The 19,419-nt window shown below is 38.3% G+C and overlaps 3 protein-coding genes across 4 annotated transcripts; 2 read left to right on the plus strand and 1 right to left on the minus strand.

Moving 5' to 3' along the window:
- The first annotated feature begins 157 nt into the window (after nucleotides 1-157).
- Nucleotides 158-2,236, plus strand: LOC126583514 (uncharacterized). Of its 2 annotated transcripts, XM_050247896.1 has the most exons (4): nucleotides 158-344; nucleotides 599-1,055; nucleotides 1,454-1,716; nucleotides 1,851-2,236. In XM_050247896.1, the coding sequence occupies exons 2-4, from the start codon at nucleotides 607-609 to the stop codon at nucleotides 2,090-2,092; spliced, it is 954 nt and encodes a 317-aa protein (XP_050103853.1). In that variant the 5' UTR covers nucleotides 158-344; nucleotides 599-606; the 3' UTR covers nucleotides 2,093-2,236. The 2 variants fall into 2 exon arrangements, with proteins under 2 accessions (XP_050103853.1, XP_050103854.1); XM_050247897.1 differs by lacking the exon at nucleotides 158-344 and having other exon boundaries at nucleotides 457-1,055; nucleotides 1,472-1,716.
- A 193-nt stretch (nucleotides 2,237-2,429) lies between these two features.
- On the plus strand, nucleotides 2,430-5,411 carry LOC126583512 (phosphoenolpyruvate/phosphate translocator 2, chloroplastic-like). The gene is made up of 9 exons (XM_050247892.1): nucleotides 2,430-3,083; nucleotides 3,229-3,351; nucleotides 3,558-3,710; nucleotides 3,834-3,919; nucleotides 4,109-4,193; nucleotides 4,276-4,395; nucleotides 4,565-4,642; nucleotides 4,944-5,073; nucleotides 5,164-5,411. The coding sequence occupies exons 1-9, from the start codon at nucleotides 2,730-2,732 to the stop codon at nucleotides 5,232-5,234; spliced, it is 1,200 nt and encodes a 399-aa protein (XP_050103849.1). The 5' UTR covers nucleotides 2,430-2,729; the 3' UTR covers nucleotides 5,235-5,411.
- A 7,507-nt stretch (nucleotides 5,412-12,918) lies between these two features.
- LOC126583510 (DEAD-box ATP-dependent RNA helicase 14-like) lies at nucleotides 12,919-18,684 on the minus strand. The gene is made up of 9 exons (XM_050247890.1): nucleotides 18,519-18,684; nucleotides 17,615-17,946; nucleotides 17,354-17,503; nucleotides 16,623-16,691; nucleotides 15,834-16,103; nucleotides 14,813-15,163; nucleotides 14,272-14,549; nucleotides 13,600-13,944; nucleotides 12,919-13,465 (listed from the first exon to the last, which is right to left on the minus strand). The coding sequence occupies exons 2-9, from the start codon at nucleotides 17,927-17,929 to the stop codon at nucleotides 13,222-13,224; spliced, it is 2,022 nt and encodes a 673-aa protein (XP_050103847.1). The 5' UTR covers nucleotides 17,930-17,946; nucleotides 18,519-18,684; the 3' UTR covers nucleotides 12,919-13,221.
- Between the last annotated feature and the right edge of the window lie 735 nt (nucleotides 18,685-19,419).

The raw sequence follows: 19,419 nt of genomic DNA on the forward strand, positions 1-19,419 counted from the left end.
ACTCGGTTCTATGATCTATCCACTACATGCGTCGGTAAAAAGCAGCTGACTTTGTTTGTTTCATGGGCTAAAACCTACAGCCCAGCCCAACAGACGGCCCAAATTTCCCAGTCCTCCCTATACCTACGAATCCAACCCTCTCCCCTGCCTTCTTCTTCCTCTCGGCTCTTTCGTTTCTTCACCGAACCTGTAAAGCAGAAACGCAGGTTCCTTCCGTCGTTGTCTTCTTCTTCCTCCTCAGTTCTTCCTGTGAACCCAGTCCTCCTCCCGCTCTGTTTCTTCTGCTTCTTCTTCCGCAGCTACTGTTTGAGGGGTTTCATACCACCATCTGCTCATTGGAAAAAGTAAGCACATTCTACCTTTACATCCAACTTTTTGACCATCATCTTTCTTCTGTTATTATTTCGACACGGCAATATTCTAAACTACTTTAATTTACGGTGAAGGGATTCGAACTTGGGTGCATAAAGCCGGTCACACTTTTAGTTGCTTGATAAAAGACTGCCCCTTTAGTTGTTATAATGCTAAATTTTTTAAATTTGTAATAAATTTGTTTATACTTACGAATGTGAATTTAAATTAAAAATTTTCTGACCAGGATTAAGGATGTTCCCTGTTGATCCGACAAAGAAGCTGTCTTTTACTCGCTCCATTAGTGATGGGGATTTGGTCATTGTCTATGAGAAGTATGATACGATGAAAGCTGTCAAAGTGTGTGCCGGTTCTGTGCTCGAAAACCGGTTCGGTTTGTTTAAGCATTCGGACTGGATAGGGAAGCAGTTTGGTTCCAAGGTTTTCAGCAGCAAGGGCGGATTTGTTTACTTGTTGGCTTCGACACCCGAGCTTTGGACTTTGGTTTTAAGCCACAGGACTCAGATTCTGTACATTGCGGACATTAGCTTTGTGATCATGTTCTTGGAGTTGGTTCCGGGATGTTTGGTTCTCGAGTCGGGGACTGGGAGTGGATCTTTGACTACTTCACTTGCAAGGGCTGTTGCTCCTAGAGGACATGTCTATACGTTTGATTTCCATGAACAACGCGCGGTCTCTGCTAGGTAAGAACTCGAGATCAACACCTTGCTTTCGTTGTTTCTTACGGTTTTGGTGTATGATGGTTTCTATTTACTTCGGTGTTTCCTTTCGTGTACAAGATTTGTGTATGGTTTTGCCTTCCAGAACATGAAAACCTTTAGTTTAGAATATGAGTTGCGAGGTAAGTGGATGAGTCGGGTGATATGCTAATGAATTGTGAGATAAGCGAGTGATTACTTTCGTTGTTTCTTAAGAATTTGGTTTAAATTGGTTTCTATTTGATTCGGTGTCCCCTTTCGTGTACAAACTAAAGGTAATTGCATCAGCTGCTTAATTTCCCCATGAAACCAGCGGTTTCGGAACTAACATTAAGCTATTTCCTCTATTTCAAGTAGGTGATATCATATTGAAAGACTAACAGGATGTTTAACTCTTATAGGGAGGATTTTGAGAAGACGGGATTAAGCAACGTGATCACTGTAGGAGTTAGAGATATTCAGGGTGAAGGGTTTCCGGATGAGTTTTCTGGAAGGGCAGATTCTGTCTTCCTGGACCTACCCCAACCCTGGCTGGCCATCCCTTCAGCTGCGAAAATGTTGAAGCAAGATGGGGTATTATGCTCCTTCTCCCCGTGTATTGAGCAGGTGCAACGAGCATCAGAGACTATGAGGTCAAGCTTTACGGGTAGGGCCTTTTGATTCAGTTATCTCCTTTCATGCTTTATGATGTGGAATTTTTTGGACTTGCTTTGCTTCTTTCGAGTGTTTTCTCTCACAAATGTACTCACACTAAGATCTGTATCTTCTGCTTGTGCATAGATATAAGGACGTTTGAGATTCTCCTTCGCACATATGAAGTTCGAGAATGGAAATTGGATGACTTCCAGGGAGATGAAGCTGGTTCCGTTGGATCTCATCCACGTAAAAGGCGGCAGCGATCAAGTGAAGGAAGCAATGCGCAGGAAACTACAGGATCTCCCACGGTCATGGCCAGGCCGTGCAGTGAGACCAGAGGCCACACCGGCTATTTGACATTTGCAAGACTCAAATGCCTCTCATAAAGTATGCAATTGTAATCTAGTTATAGACACACAGCCTGGTTCCAAATAGTTGGGATGAGGTTTCGTTTTTGCTGTTTCTGCAACGTGAATTATTCCGCTGATTCGGAAATTTAGAAAAAATTTAATGGAGAAATGCATTGTCCATTTTTTGCGTTCGATCGTTTTCTCAACTTCAATCATGGACGTTTCTAGACCAATTTCTTTTGATTCAGTATCCTAGTCGTTGTCAATATTTTGAAAATTAGTGTTTGGGATTTTTTGGTGTATCAGAAGGGAAAAGAAATCAGCCTCAAAATTTAAGTGCTGAAGGCCACATGTTTGCCTCAGCAAATGTAGTACACAGGATTGCAATCCATTCGTTCCACTACTAACTAAGCACCATTCAGTACTAGCTTACAAAACCCCGAAACAACTAGATCTCACTCGACCGCCTTTCGATTTCTGATGCTGGTGAGGATGCGGGATCCTTACCGGAAAGTTAAGTAATCTTATACAGACTTGTAAGAAGTTGGTCTACTCCCCCATAGCCGCCGTCATCCTTCAGTTTTGTATTCATGCAAAGGCTTAAAAGCCTTTAGCGGCCTGAGCTTCTTTCTTCACTTGCTTTGCTTCCCAAATTCCAAACCTTCTGGTCAAGATGCAGAGCACTGCGCTTGCTCTGGCTCCTTCCACCTCGTTTCTCAAACCTCTGGGTCGAAAATCTATCCCTAAAGCCACTCAGCTTTCAACCTTGACGTCCTTGATACAAGACAGTTTGACTAAAGTTCACAGGCTTTCATGGCAAACACCTCTTTACACGTTTTCTTCTTCCAATGCTTCCTTCCTTTTCTCAAATCACAGATATGATCATTTGAAGGTCAGGGCTGCTTCTGTTCCCGGGAGTGCTGACGAGGCCTCGAAACAGAGCGAGCTGGTTAAGACCTTTCAGCTTGGTTCAATGTTTGGAATTTGGTACCTTTTGAATATTTACTTCAACATCTACAACAAACAGGTGCGTTCACTGTCTTTATTCATCTGCCCTCCCCATGTTTTTAATTGTCTTTTCTTGTTTTGAAATGCATGTTTTCGCTTCTTGTTTTCGTCGATTTTGGCCTAATAAAAGAAGCTAGAATTTGAAGGCCAGAGCTTGTTCATAGGTTCTGAAAGTCTATCCATTTCCAGCAACGGTCACAGCGTTTCAGTTCGGCTGCGGGACTGTGATGATTATCCTGATGTGGGCTCTTAACCTCCACCCCAGACCAAAACTCACTCGCTCACAGGTACCTACTTATTCCCTATAATTGCTCGAATGTAAAGTCCCATGTCCAACGGATTAGAATACTACGTGGTTTCATTACTAATAGCACCGAGACTTTTTGTATAAACACGAACTAGTACGTGGTTAAATACAAGTTGGGATAATGCTGGTGTGATTAGTAGTACACTACTACTGCGTCTCTTTGAAATCTTTCGACTTGGATGGCAGCTTGCAGCAATTCTTCCACTGGCAGTGGCACACACAATGGGGAACTTATTGACTAACGTTAGTCTTGGGAAAGTTGCTGTTTCTTTCACTCACACAATCAAAGCTATGGAGCCGTTCTTCACAGTTGTATTCTCTGCTCTTTTGCTTGCGGAGGTAAGAAACTTTCATGTTCTTCTTTCTTCCTACTTGTGATTTAACCTTTAGAAGGCGGTTGCAAATCTGAGGTAGCGATTTGACTATCAGTTTTTTTTATCATGCTGATTGCTGTGCACACAGATGCCGAATATTTGGGTTGTTGCTTCTCTTGTACCAATTGTAGGCGGAGTGGCATTGGTATCCTTCACCGAGGCCTCTTTTAACTGGTAAGACATCCCGGAAGACAAATTTATGCACGAATCAAATTTATATGCAGCTTCTTGGATTACAGTCTTCTAAAAGGAACAAGTTCTAAATGTATATATCTTGGATATATAGCGCGTTGTCACTGCCGAATTCCTCTTTTTCTTGAATTACAAATTTACTGTGTTTAACTATTGTATGTTCGACAACAGGATTGGTTTTGGTAGTGCAATGGCCTCTAATGTTACGAACCAATCACGTAATGTACTCAGCAAGAAGTTCATGGTTAAGAAAGAGGTAAAACTAATTAACCTACAGCTGCAATTTCTTTATTTGCAGAATTCCTTCATGAGGTTTAATAGTTTTGTTTTGTAATTAGGAATCTTTGGACAATATCAATCTCTTCTCAGTGATAACTATCATTTCCTTCATCCTGTTGGTTCCTTCGGCAATCCTCTTGGAAGGCGTTAAATTTACTCCTGCATACCTGCAGTCTGCTGTGAGTACTAATACTATTAAAACCCGTTTGGGACTACTTTTGTACGAGTTACTTACGCTTATAAGAGCTTTTCCTAGAAGTGCTTCATGAAAATGCAGTTAAACGTGGTTCCTAACGCCGCTAGCTTTTCTGTACACATTATTTTTAATAATTATATATTGTACGCCAGGCAAACCAAGGATTGAACATCAAAGAGTTATGCGTGAGATCACTTCTGGCTGGCTTCTGCTTCCACACTTACCAGCAGGTGACAACATATATAGTTTCACACTCTCTCTAAATTAAACCGAAATTGAAGTTACGTGTTTCTTATACTAAAACATTTAAGTAGTAGTAGTGTACCAACGGTTTTGGCTTAATCGCACGCTTTGGTGAATTTTTCGATCTCTTACGGAATAACAAAATCCACTTAAACATGACTTCCCCTTTGTTAGAAATGATCAGTAATGTAGGATATATGTGTAGCCATACCAAATGTAGGACAAATATTACCGTCCACTTCTTATATATAATTGCTTGGTTAATTTGCAAAGTTGTGTGGGATGCAGGTGTCCTATATGATACTGCAGATGGTTTCACCGGTGACTCACGCAGTCGGGAACTGTGTGAAGCGTGTGGTGGTGATAGTCTCCTCAGTCATCTTCTTCCAAACACCCGTCTCACCGATAAACTCCCTCGGTGAGTTCCTTGTATATTTACATATATGACACATTCTTACACATGGCTTGCAGAGTTCCTTGACTAACAATGACGGGGGTTATATTGCAGGGACTGCTATTGCTCTTGCTGGAGTGTTCTTGTATTCAAGAGCCAAGAGAACAAAGCCAAAGCCCAGTTAGTGTTGCATGCATGAATTGTAAATATATATTATATATATGAAGCAAAAAAGAAAATCATCTCATCAACTGTAAAGATTAGTTCTATGATCTATATATTCTCATCATATTGTATGCAAAGATATATTTGCTGCCTCCAAAATAACTTTTATATTATTGATAGAGAACATTGTTAACCAATTAAGCTATAAGCACCTCAAGGTCTGTTCAGACTGCTTATAAAAATGCTAAAAGTGCTTTCTGTTAATTATAATTTCAACTGGGTCTTAATAGATGCGGTTCTAGCAAAGCGTTTATGAGCACAATGATTATAACGTGAGTTGCCATTGATAATTTTGAAACCCAAAACCCAGCTACAAGATCATCTAGATATAGCGGTTTGCATCAAAACATCTAGCTAGTGAGATTCCTATATGGTTCTTGTTTAGGAAATGGTTTCTGCATACTCCTCTCCATCTACTGCATGTCTTCCTCCCCATCCTCTTTTTAGCCACTAAATTGAAAAAAAAATAAATCAAAGGCTTGAATTAAGAGGTGTGAAGAGGTGAAAAAAAGAGTGTAGAAATCTCTTCCATTTTAAGGGTGGTGTTATCCACACATCCATTTTTACCTTTCACCTGTATCTCAATTTTCGACTGTCGGAAATTGGAAAGAAACAAATGACATAAATTAATAAAGAATGTGTGAGAGGTATAAAAAAGTGTATGCATAGCACCACCCCATTTAATTTTCTATCCTTTTACCAAAGTTTGCATACTTGTCTCTATCCACAAAAAATTGAAGCGTTATACATTAGGGTTTCCACAATGGCTTAATTACTCTATTAGCGATGCGGGATCCTAGTACGACCAACATGGCATAAGCAAGATCTCCATTTATGCATATTGCTTACTTTCTTTCTAGGCACTTTAAGTTTACGTGACTTCAGAAATCCATCACATGAATTTCTAGCTAAATATAAAACCTCCTACATAGATTATGGTTAGCAAATGACTGCATTTTAACATAACATCAATATCAACAAGGGGTGTGATATCCACACACCCATTTTTACTTCTCACACATCCTTTTGGCCATCGGATTGGATGAATTAAAGAAGATCAACGGACATAAATTAACAAAGGGTGTGTGAGAAATAAAAAGGGGTGTATATAAATGGCATATTGACCACATATTCACATTTTCTTTAAGTGCAGTTAACCGCAACCTATAAAACCTCTATAAATAAATAAATAGCAAATTTGGACAAATATGCATAACAAAACTAAACTGAATTTAAGTTTGAAAACAACATCAACAACTGTGTTCCAGTTAAACTTTCCAAATGAAAATGCTGAAAGGAAATAAAAGTCTGAACGCTTCTAAACATGAAAGCCTAATGACGCACAAAAACAACAACAGAATGACAAACATACGAAATAGCTAGGGGAACACCGACGACAAAGCACTTCCTGCAGCTGCACGAAAGTCGAAAGCTCACACCTTACCCTTGAAATGGAGCATCTCCATAATATCCAGCTCTTTCTTGACATGGTTATCATGTCCCTGCATAAAGTTGTTCGTCTCCAGTGGCAAAAATGGCAGTTCATACTCCATGTTGCAGCTCAGATCCTTAACCCTATAAGTGCTGCTGCTCGCCATTCCCTGCTGCAGGTATCCACCAAGCCCATAACTTTCAAAAACATTGAGCATGTTAATCTTGTCGAAATCAGAAAGATTAACACCAACACCCATGTGGTTGTTCATTTTGGACGCCTCACTGTCAATAGGTTCGGGACGATAACCCATGAGATCCCAATTCGCAGAGTTGGTCGCGTCTGGGCTCTCGACAATGTTATTTTGATCAATGTGCATCCCAGACTGATGATCAGGTGAGACCACAGAAGACAGCCCGGCTTTGTTCTCCGTTGTTCCGGTAGAGTTAGGGGAAGCAGTAGTATCAGTAGCAGTAGTACCGACCAAGCTCCTGATGTAGTCCTGCAAGATGGAGTTCTCATTGTAATTGTTAATGTTGGAGTCCTGCTTGTTGCTCTTCCTCTTTGAGTTTTGCTTCCTCTTGGTTGCATTCCAGTGGTTCTTAATTGTGTTCTCCGTCCTTCCAGGCAACATCTTGGCGATTTCTGACCATCTATTCCCGATTTCCTTGTGGGCTTCGATCAGTATCTTGTCCTCTTCCTCGCTCCACATTTCTTTCTGCAAGTTTCAACACAGATTTAATTAGTTGCGTTCACGCACTCTATATAACTGTATAAGTACATACATATACATACATATAACTGAATATATATGCTTTCTAAAAGATAATATATAAAATTCAAAAGCTGATTTGATATGGTAAACAACAACTGTATTAATTTATACCAACGTTATGCACCAGCTAGCTAGATTTGATCTGTAACTGTCAATTTTCTGTTAACACGCACGTCCAAGTAGAAAACAATGCACGTACTGCCTATGCTCATGTATGGTCCTAGGGTTTTGTTTTCCCGGTTACAATAGTTCTAGGGTTTTAACTAGGAAAACTCAAGATGCATGCATGCATCGTAACCTTAGTTCAATACCATCAAATCAGAGAGGAAGCAATGAAAAAAGGGTGCAACAATTATTTGTTACAAATCAAAATTAACTTAATACTTTTTTTTCATCATGATAATAATTAACATTTATATATGTGAAAAAGTAAATTACAGAATTTAAACTTCATTATAAATGGTTTTTGATTGAAAAACTTCATTATAAATGGCTTTTGATTGAAAAACTTCATTATAAATTACATAAATTCAAAAGTCACTACATATTTACAAAAAAGTAACTTATTGAAGAGTAAATTTATATAAATAATGCATAATAATTCATATGTTTTTATTATTTTAGTCATTTTAAATTTACTTATTTGATATAAATTCAGACTTATAATAAAAAGGTAAATAAATTTTAGGTCTTGAAATCGGTTCGACTTTCACCCGATTTTGGTCTAAATCGGATCCTAATAATTTATTGATTAAAATCGAAAGGAATTTGAATTTATATATATACGCATAAACCAACCCGGACATAGGTTGTTTTGGAAATGAATAATGTTAGGGAGACTATCTGTTTAAATCATATAACGTGGTTACTGATAATTGAATTATTACTTAAATATTTGATTAACGTGCCTATTTTCTATTGGTAACACATCACATGGTTTACAAATATGATCTAAAAAGATGACCTACCTAGCATTTTCCTTCGCAAATTCATAACGTATCATGGTTAATTATTATAGTCTAATTCAAATTCTGCAATCCAACCTAACCGCTGGTTGAAACGCATGTTTTTGCATTGTGAAGCAGATATTGACAAACACTGGATAGTACAACGTCAATAAAAACTCCAAAAAACGTATAAACGGACATATAAGGTAGTGTATGAATTTTATATATTTTACGACACACGTCAAAATATTAGAATTACAGTATTTTCTAATAAATATATAACCAAATATATGCAAATGCCATATATGTATTAGCTATTTATCTTTGTCTACATTAACAAAATTATGAGTAATTATATGTATTTGCATAAATCTTTTGTTTTTTTATTTCAAAGAGAAACAAAAATTTATTAGTGAATGAAAATGAGCTATATGTATGGTTGTAACTTGTATGTAATTTATATGTTAATGAAGCTTGTGAAATAGTGAAGAATTAAGGGAGAAAAGGATGAAACCCTAATGTCAGGCCGCAGATGGTTGTGCCATCTTTCTCTACATTGCTTTCCCACTCTCCCTGACAGCTGAGTTGCAATTTGAGACCACTTCTTGATTCCAAACCTCCCAACCAATTGCACCAAGTGTCTGCAAAGATAGATTTAACTGAGTTAATTACCAATTTTTACAGAACATAAAATATAAAAAATTGACCTCTTAATAATTAAAAAAATAAAGATAAGCATATCATATATCCTCCAAATTCAGAAAAATAGATGAAGAAAATATAAATCAACACTCTGATTAACCAAATAATCGACTAAAATCAGAAAAACAAAATACCTGTCTTCCTCGGGACTCCATTGACCTTTGATTATATTAGGTTTCTTCTGAAGCATTTTAATGGCTCTTCTCGCACACAACCTTTTGTTCTTCTCATCAGCTGAGAATCTTCTCCCAAACTCAATCTCTGCGATGATAGAGTTGGATGACACATCATCCGAGGGCAAACTCATCGCCGGAACTGATGAGGACCCAAATTCACCATAATTGACCAGTTGTGGGAGCTGCACACAGCTCTGTGCCCCCATCTGCTGGTCATGAAGAATTTTTTGATGATGGGGTTGATAACCCAAAAAACCTCTAACACCACCATGAAATCCATGCATCACCCCGGATTCGCTTTCTCTACAATCGGATGTCACGAAATCATGGTGGTGATGATTTGGGGTATAAGGTGAAGGCTCAAAGGGATTATTAAGGGTGTTGCATGTGGTTGAAATCTTGCTGAAAGGGTTGGATGAAGAACCGGCCTCAGTGGTGGTGAAATGATTTATCCTTGGAGTGAGATTGTACTCATGGGAATGAGAATTCCAGTTAAACCCGTGAATGGTGGAATTGGGGTGATGAAACAAGGCCTTGGGAGAATTGGGTGGTGGTGGGGAAGATCTAGAGACAGAATAAATATTCCCATTGATGGTGGTGGTGGAAGGAGGTGGATTCTCTGGTTTCATCAATTTCAGAGGGTTTGAAGAACCAGAGAGAAGGGTGGAAAGGAAAGGAAAATTATCTAATTCTCTCAAGTTGGTTTCCAAGTAGTCCATGCAAGCACAGAGAGAGAGTTTCAGAGCTCTAGAGAGAGAAACAAAAGCTCAAGAAGGAAGGCTGGTTTAATGTGTGCTAGCTGCTCTAATTCTTGGTTTTTTATTAGTGAGGTTTGAGGGAGAGCAAGGGCAAATGCGATGCGGACCCCACTGCCTCTCTAGCATTGTAGGGCCATCTTTACCATCCAAGGGCTCACATTTCTTCCAGTCTGTGTCCATTGAACTTCCCTACCAATAGTTTTTTCTAATTTTTTTTGAAACAAAAAATTGAATTTTTTTTATAAATATAACATAAAACATATATAAGGAATAATCATTAGGTCGTTAGACTGGTCTTGTATTTTAGGGAAATTCTTTGACAGGTTTGTGACACGTGGTGGACATGTATTGCTCATGGTTCTGTTTTATGACGTGGCATATCATATTCAAAATAGTGTGTTTTACAGTGTATTTAGTTTTTATAAAACTACTGTCGTTGATGGCAAATCCAACGATAAATGCCAATTAGAAATACCCTCAAAATAACACCGAAAATCTAATTGTATACCTAAGAGACAAGCGCCTCCCATTAAATCACTTTTGCATAAATGACATTTGTTTTTGCATTTTCCAATTAAGAAAAAACATATTTCCAGCCCCTTTTAAATAAATTGTAGCCTTAAAAGCTGCATTTTAATTATGAAAGAGTCAAGTAGCTAGCTAGGAGCCAAGGAATTATCTTTTTTTTTTCTTTTTAACAAACGATAGCATATACTAAGGGGGATGGGAGAGTGGGCTAAACCTCACATTGGATCAGTCATAATAATATGGTTCAACTTTGCTTTTGACGAAAACCGAACATAAGATCTCTAACTTACAAGTGAAGAAAGTGGTAGCCAAGAAATTATCTTAAAGACCACCCAAATAATTTTACTATCAAATGATTTTTTTCATTCTTATCTTTTTTGAGAAATGATAAGGGGCTCTCTATGGACTCTCTGCCCCCTTATGTTTTTTGTACAATATTTTATAACATAAGTATAAGAATTAATGTTAAACTATGAGGTGACAGAGAGTCTATGAAGAGTCCAACTTTTGAGAGAGTCCCCTAAGCATTTCTCATTTTTTTCACCTCATCTAGCTTATCTAAGTCACACATATTAATTGTAAATGCATATTTGGAAGGTGTTCATAACAAGTATATATGGAAATCAATTGCTTTGGCATAATTTTAATTGGCTCAAATATTGACCATACATGCATTCTGTAAGGCTCAAGTACTTGAATCTCATAGTTAAAAACATCCATATCCGAAACTTACCATTTAAAAAAAACTAAAATAGTTTTGTAATAATTGGACTCATAAAATAATAAGAAAAATATAAACTAAGTATTTGGGCAATGAAGTAATTTTCAGCTGGGTTTTGTAACAATATTTTTGTCTCAAGCCATCCAATGCACTTTCTTTTTTGTAACTGAAGTTTTGAATGCATCCTCCTAAATTGGTATCTAATTTAATGGATATATATTTATTTTTATAATATTTAAGGTATTACCAAAAATTTTGCATTGGATTTTATTTTTTCTACCGTTACGAAGCAATTGCCACATTGTTAAAGGCCATTCTCTAGCATAAAACTATTTGACTATATTAGTTATTTATTTATTTTCTTGATTGAGTCACTTAAAAAAATATTATTTCCATTCCACACTCTATTAGAAATAAAATTCAATGTGTCGGAAACACATTCCAGTGCATCAAGAATCATAATATAATTAGTTGGATTTTTTTTTTTTAAATTTCCAACCAATTGTATCATTACATTTGGTATACAGGGTGATGTTCCCGGTACATTGAAAAATCTCTCAATAACATTGAATTTGGGGAATTTTATTAGCTCTAAAAATAAGTGGTCACTTATTACACTTCTTATCGTGAGGGCTGTGTTTTAGCAATAATTAATTTTAATTTTAATGTGCTTTATTTTTAGTAAAAATGGCATAGTAAATAAATTAAAAAAATCAATTATATTAGCTTTATTTTTCCGCAGTATTGGGCATGACAAACATGCCCCAATTCAGTACCTTTTGTCTCTTTAACCGCTGAAATAGATAAAGCAATATTTTACCTTCCACTTGAAATTTAACAAGCATTTTAGTTGCGATTTGTTTAGACTTAAAAATACTTGTCGTTGTCGAAACCGGGAAGGTTTAGTATTTACTAACATAAAAAGTAAACAAAAGGTGAAATATAAGAACTTTGGCCTCACCACAAAGAGGTGGAAAACATGAGTAGGAATGTCTGACCACGTTATCTGTAAACATCTCTGACAAAAACAAAGCATAAGATGCCTTATGTTTTACTTCACCCAACTCTACGCAACTTACGCAGTATCCGAACTTCACTAGTCATGCAACCTTACCAAAATTTCTTTCATAGAGAGGACGTAATTTTTCCTAGTCTGCCGCCTTTTACTTTGCCTGACCTCACCCTAATGTCAACAGTCTAAGAACTAAACCAGTCAAGCAACCACATAAGTACATCATTTGTTCCCCTGTTGGGAGGAATCTGTGTTGGTTTAATTTCCCACATAACCGAATCTGTTTCCAATTTTCAATTGAAGGTGAAGCAAATGTCGAATTACGTAATTGCTTAAACGCTAAGCCATCAATTTACCCCTAAACTTGTAGGTCACCCAAAATTTAAAGATTTTCCATTGTGCTGGAACATGGCCTGGTATATCAAGTGTCGTAATAAAAGTGATTGAATACTTACAAAAAGATTTCCAATCACTTATATTATGACACTTGGTGAACCAAACCGTATTCCGATGTACTGAAAAATTTCTCCAAAACTAAAAAAAAAAGTGAATTTCCGTCCAATTTGCTCTCAAAAGAAGTCATATGCCAAATATGTCAAAATGTAAACAATGAATTAGATTTAGATAATAAACGTGCGAATGATTACTATAATTAATTCATCTGCATTTCATAGAAACTACAAATTGATTACACGTAAAAATATTAACTAAAAAACCAGTAATATTAATCTGCTGCATATTTGTTCCCTTCTTTTTTTCCAAAAATCGAAGGACCAAAAATGGAGACCAGGAGAGAGAGAGAGAGAGAGAGAGAGAGAGAGAGAGAGAGGAGGTTCAGCAAGGGTACATCAAAAACAAACGACAGCACCAGAGCAGATGGTGCTAGATGTGTGAAATTACTCTGGATGTATCATGCCCTCCTCAGCTTCCTCAGCACTGCGTTTACGTGGAGGCGACGACCGTGTCCTCTCCCTCTCCCGTTCCATCATTGATTTGTGGAAACTCCAACCACCAGCAGAGCCTCCACCTGTTGGCAGAGCCTTGGCAAACCTCTCAGGACTACGGCTACGGGCTCTATATCCTGACGCCTTGACAGGGCTGGGACTGCGGCCTCTGTCATACCCATTGGTTTGACCATACCTGTCACATACAAGAAAATGCATTTCCAACCATCACTTCTCAAAGTACTAACATCGCATGTTTAGCACATCTGACATAACGAGCAAGAAATGTAATTAAACAGCCTGAATTTAACTGTAATTATTTGACCATACCTGCCAGAAGAGGGAGTAAATCCATATCCTCCTCCCCTTCCACCATCCCTTCCACCATAACTTGAATCATTTCGCCCACCACGACCCCCATCACGACCACCACTGGGCCCAGAACCCCAACGTCTGAACCGGTTCATCCCTCCACCACGGGAAGCTAGCTCACGAACTTCTGGGGGGACACGCTGATTAGCCCCTTCCAAAACTTTGATGAGATCTGATGCATACTTGGCATCCTGATCACCGAAAAATGTGTAAGCCAGGCCAGTGGCGCCCGCTCTTCCAGTTCTCCCAATCCTGTGAACATAATCCTCTACTCCAGTAGGGAAGTCGTAGTTGATAACCACCCTGTAACAAAAATTACCACGACAAATACAATCCTCCTATCAGAAAGGAACACCACAGGAAACTTTGCTTAAATAGATAGCCAAACAAAAACAAAAACTAACTACTCGTTCTTAAAATGACCCTGACAAACACAATCCTCGTATCAGAAAGGAACACCACAAAATAATAAGGATCCACATAATTCAATTGAATTGTTGCCTGCTCTTGCCACTTGACTAAAAACCTTATATTTGAAAGAAAGACGGGTGATTCACCAAACCACAGAACCAACATATATTTCAATTCTAACAGAACAAATATGTGACAATAAGCTAGGAAGTACAAAACCTTATGTCCTTGATGTCCAATCCTCGAGCTGCAACATCAGTTGCTACAAGAATTGGAGTCCTTCCAGAGCGAAATTGATTCAACACATAATCCCTCTCACTCTGAGATTTGTCGCCATGAATTGCAGCAGCTCCAAACTGGCGGGTTAGGTTGCGAGAAAGTTGATCGCACATCTTCTTGGTTGAACAAAAGATTATTATCTTCGATCCTGGCTCTTGAGATCGCAAAAGCTGCTCCAGTCGTCTGTGCTTCTCCATTGACGTCAGTACTTCAACATACTGTAAGACAGGATAAGATTTTTTGTTAAGCTGTATGCCAATTTAAAGACTATACAAAACATAAATCATACAAAAAATTGATAGTTAAGTCCTCCACACTGGGTAGAGGGAACAAATATGTAAATAATTTTTATCCTCTTTAGAACTCTTAATTGATCACCGTGTTCACCTAGAGTGATATCCTAACATATAAGGAAACATGCACATGATAAACCAACATACTATGGACTAAAACATGGACAGCATTGCTGGAGTTAACGTACCTGTGTGATAGACTTATTCGCAACCAGTTCATCAACATTGCCAATGTTAACCTGAACAGGTTTGACCAGCAGATCAGCTGCAATCTTCCGAACCTCCTTTGGCCAAGTTGCTGTATACATTAGGGTCTGGCGACGAGCAGGTATCTCCTTCACAATCTTCCTTATTTGTGGTTCAAACCCCATGTCCAGCATCCGGTCAGCCTCATCCAACACTAAGTAAGAAACTTGATGGAGACTGATTCTCTTCATTTCAAGAATATCATTCAAGCGACCAGGAGTGGCAACCACAACATCTGCTCCTCGGTCAATGTCTCTCAACTGTGGACCCTTTGGAGCTCCTCCGTACAAACACTATACACACACAAAAAAAAAGCAAAAAAAAAAATCATTTAATTAGATAAAACAAAATTAAATGGAGCTCCTCCATTTACTTCTTAAAAAATCTCAAAGTTCAAGATGTTGGTGGAATAACTTGTCTAGATTAGATTCTAAAACTAAAGAGGGGGACCAGCCAAAGCCCTTAGAAGGTCATCACTATAATCAATTATTCTAGAGAGAAACATGGCCCAAACACTCCATAATAAAATATTACCTTCCCTGAGGAAAAAGCCCAAAACAAAGAAAACACAATGAACCACTTATATATTGAACAAGATTTTATAAGGCATGTGACCGTTTAAGTTATTACAACTTGAAGAAGAAAGCCAATTGAGTTGATATAACCAGCAAGGTCAAGTTGGTCGATGAAGTCATTGCATGTCAACCTAGTTTCACAGTGGCCAGGTTCTAGATTAGGGAGTCAGTTTGAGTAGTCCATAGTTAAGGGTCCAATAAGTTGAGTCAGGCAGCATTGGTGTTTGATAATAACCATAATTGCAACTCTCTAAATGCACATGCATGACAATATTTAACTATATGATGTATGCACACAAACGCATATGCAGCATCAAACAATACCATTCTTGAAGACATTTTTATTGTTTATCCTGGAAAAACATAAAAAGGACCAGAAGATACATACCACACAAGATATCCTTGACGACTTCCCGAACTTCACTGCCTCATCTAAAATCTGTGTTGCCAGCTCCCTAGTTGGTGATAACACCAATACAGTTGGACCCATCTGAGGGTTATTGCGGGCACGCTTGAGATGGATAAATCCTGGAAGTAAATACCCCAAGGTCTTCCCGGAACCAGTTTTAGCAATGGCTACTATATCTCTACTTTGAAGAGCAACCGGCCAAGACTGTGCTTGAATTGGAGTTGGGGCAGAGAAACCTTCTTTTTGTACCTGGAAAAAGAAAAAATTCCAGGAACCCCCATAAGCAGAGGTACTGGCTTCAAGATTTGGATTTTTTTTTCTTTTTGGCCTTATGGAACAGTGGAATGGCAGAAGAAGCAACACCCCCATTGCAGGCGACCAAAGCTTGCAACAGCAAGCTGGAGCATGAGGAGGCCTCTTCTTTCATTCGGACCGAGTGGCAGACTGAATCACCAACAGCAGTCCCAGCCACAAACTTGGGTGATTTGGAAAGCCCTTCCCAAAAATTTGTCCACGCAAAAGGGCGCTCCAAATTAAATGCAAGCCCCCACAAAGAGGGCAGCACAGCGTACGACATTAGCTCCTCCCAGGAGCAAATATCGCACCTGCGACAAAAAGTACAAATGGCAAAATAAATAACATGAGTCTGAAACTCAACATTGGACCTCTAGCAATCACAAAACTTTGCACAAAACACTCGGGTTACTTACACTAATGGCCACCAGTATTACACAAAAGAAACACAAAAACATAAGCATAATTCAATACCTCTCTAAGAATCTCAGATGGGAAGCCAGTAGATTCAAATGAAGTAAACGGTGGAGGCACATTATCACCCTAGCAAAAGAGGTAAATCAAATGACTCTGTGAGTATATCAAAAGTTGGTACGAGACAGCCAGGGACGAGAACATCACTCAGGACAAACAAAAGAAACATTTAAAAAGGCGTAACAGCAAGTAGCTAACAAAATCACGGATTCACCTTAGTAGCTTACTAGCCACAAAATTTAATAATAAAAGTAATAATAATACTCTCTAACGATAACAATGACAAACGAGAGAGAGAGAGAGAGAGAGAGAAAGAGAAGAGTGATGAAGTAACTCCATTGAAGACTCCTAAAACAATCAGCTGATCACATTCATGTATGAGAAGCATCTCTCACTGTGCAAGACCAGTGCATTTTGCACCATAACTCTTTAATTGAAGATTCAAACTATGACTCTATAAAACCACAGCTACAACAATACACACATACAAATTATGCACAACCCCAAGAGAAATTCTTAATGCAACAAAATGATCAGGCTAACCCAACCAATCCCAATGCAAAAGTGTGCGGGCAGAAGATATAAAGATTCAAACCACAGACCCTACGGAGAAAAGATCGACGGTAAAAGATACTAAACAGAATGACCAAGTACAATATACAAACAAGAAAAAAAAAAACAATACGAACACTATGATATCAAGCCTGTATAAGAAATTTGTTAATACTCACAACAACAGATATTTCATGTCGGCGACTATAAGCCTCAGCAGACAAACCGCTTCCATTGTCTGATCCATTTCCTTTCAAAGAAGATCCTCCATGTGCACTTAGTGTCCCACTCGGGGTATTATGAGAAGACACTGTTGCACTTCTTGCAGTCTAATGCACAATCAAGAAAACCATATCAGTTCCCATAGGAAAATGTTTACCAAGCAGGTTGCAGGGAGCTGCAACTGTGTAAGAAGTCACCCAAGTAGCAAGCTTATTAACCTGCTGATTTCTTGATCCTGTGTCAAACTTGGACCCACCATTGCTGCCTCTGCCATACCTATCATCTCCCTCATCAGGACGACGTTGTCCTTGTGAAGATTGGTGAACGTGAACTGAAGAGCTTATAGACTGTGCTGAAGAAGGCTTTGATGGAGCAACTGAGCCAGTCGGCCTATCATATTGGGTGACATTGGTCTCGGGGTTCCAGTAGTAAAGATACCCAGTTTTACCATCAACGAGTCCTCTCCATGGTTTGGGAAGAGTTGGGTCCTCCGGAGCATATCGAGGACCAGCGGCAGTTGCAGTGGCAGCCATGGGAAGAGTGCACTACCCTATAACATTTATAAAAAAACGGAGAAAATGCACACATAAGTAACAAATTGAGATCAATATAAAACCAATCAATGAATATGTCAAGCAAATCACATGCTTATGGGAAAAGTATTTCGAAAAACACGAAAAACGTAAGCTACAGGATACAAAATTAAAGCACAAAAGTTTGACAGAAAAAAAAAAAAAGAGTCATAAAAAACCGCAGAAAATCTGACCCAAATGGCAAAGTGAAAAAATAAAAAAGGAGATTACATATATGGGTTTTACAACGACAAGTGTCAAATAAGCTTATCTCCCGTTTGGTTCCCGAGAAAATAACAAAAACAAACGAATTCAAAGCAAAAACCAACAAAAGCAAGCAATTATCAATCATTCTACAAAATTAAGCACAGCATGCAATTAAAGGTCACAACTTTCTCTCCCTATCCTTTTCGGACATCCAAGATACCCTAGAACCAACTCAATCGAATCACGCATTTGAATTGACCTAACGGAACGAAAATGCAATCGTTCAGATCTAAGAGATCTACAGAGACGGGAGGTAGAGGGTTAACGACGGAGAGAATCGGACCTGACGGCGTCGCCTTGGAGAGCAGAAGGAACGAGAAAAGCTCGGATGGGATCTGATAGCGGAACCCCCTGGCTATGAGGAAAGTGAGAAACTACGCTTCCGAAGGGGGAGAAGCGTAGAGAGGAAGAGAGAGACCATGGGATGATCGAATAGGTTATTTATAGAAATGTCGGCCGTATACTTGGGTTTTCGGTGCGTTTATTTTTTTATTATTTATTTTTAATTTTGGCGGAATTGGGTGGGTGAGTTCGTTTTAATTTGACCTTTTTGTTATTTATTTATTTATATTCTCTAAACAGAGAGAGATTTTTCGGTGCGGACCAGCATACGAGATAATACACTACGTGTCATTATATAAATGATGAGATATGTGTGTTAAAACGTTAATAACTTAAAAAGTAAAATTTCTCACTACTTAAATAAAAATATGTAATATACCACTCGTATTCCCGGCACAAATGAAAAATTTCTCCTCAACAAAATACAGGTTGGTTGGTACGTGGAAATTTCGTTAGGAGTACAACTCGGACTATCTGGAAAGTCAATCCAAGTCATAGTTTAACTTTTACAATTTGGAACTTACGTCGGTTCGATTCGAGTAAAGTTGATTCAATTTTTGAGTTCACTCGGGTTAACTTGGTTTAACTCGGTTCAACTCACGAGTTAAATCTACAAAAAAAAAATAGTGAATTCATCACGCTAAATAAAACAAGTATAAGAGAGTAGGTAATTAATCCAATAAAATTCTACTCCTAACTCGACCAAATATAATTATACTATCGACCATATAAGTGGGATGGTATTAATTAATAATTTTTTGTTCGGGTTGGCTTAGTCTTTAGAATTTGGGTTAGCTATCTAGAATTCGGGTTAGGTCGGATTGGGCATGATCAGGCAAGCC

Source organism: Malus sylvestris, chromosome 9 (assembly GCF_916048215.2).
Source record: "Malus sylvestris chromosome 9, drMalSylv7.2, whole genome shotgun sequence".
In the NCBI taxonomy this organism is placed as follows: domain Eukaryota; kingdom Viridiplantae; phylum Streptophyta; class Magnoliopsida; order Rosales; family Rosaceae; genus Malus; species Malus sylvestris.

What these genes read in the sequence shown, in the direction of transcription:
- LOC126583514 (XM_050247896.1), top strand. Translation starts at nt 607, where the DNA reads ATGTTCCCTGTTGATCCGACAAAGAAGCTGTCTTTTACTCGCTCCATT. An exon ending in CAACGCGCGGTCTCTGCTAG is followed by an intron (nt 1,056 to 1,453) that starts GTAAGAACTCGA and finishes AAAGACTAACAG; the next exon opens with GATGTTTAACTCTTATAGGG. An exon ending in TATGAGGTCAAGCTTTACGG is followed by an intron (nt 1,717 to 1,850) that starts GTAGGGCCTTTT and finishes GCTTGTGCATAG; the next exon opens with ATATAAGGACGTTTGAGATT.
- LOC126583512 (XM_050247892.1), top strand. Translation starts at nt 2,730, where the DNA reads ATGCAGAGCACTGCGCTTGCTCTGGCTCCTTCCACCTCGTTTCTCAAA. An exon ending in AGTTCATGGTTAAGAAAGAG is followed by an intron (nt 4,194 to 4,275) that starts GTAAAACTAATT and finishes TTTTGTAATTAG; the next exon opens with GAATCTTTGGACAATATCAA. An exon ending in CTGCATACCTGCAGTCTGCT is followed by an intron (nt 4,396 to 4,564) that starts GTGAGTACTAAT and finishes ATTGTACGCCAG; the next exon opens with GCAAACCAAGGATTGAACAT.
- LOC126583510 (XM_050247890.1), bottom strand. Translation starts at nt 17,929, where the DNA reads ATGGCTGCCACTGCAACTGCCGCTGGTCCTCGATATGCTCCGGAGGAC. An exon ending in GACATGAAATATCTGTTGTT is followed by an intron (nt 16,692 to 17,353) that starts GTGAGTATTAAC and finishes CTCTTTTGCTAG; the next exon opens with GGTGATAATGTGCCTCCACC. An exon ending in CGAATAAGTCTATCACACAG is followed by an intron (nt 14,550 to 14,812) that starts GTACGTTAACTC and finishes CCTGTCTTACAG; the next exon opens with TATGTTGAAGTACTGACGTC.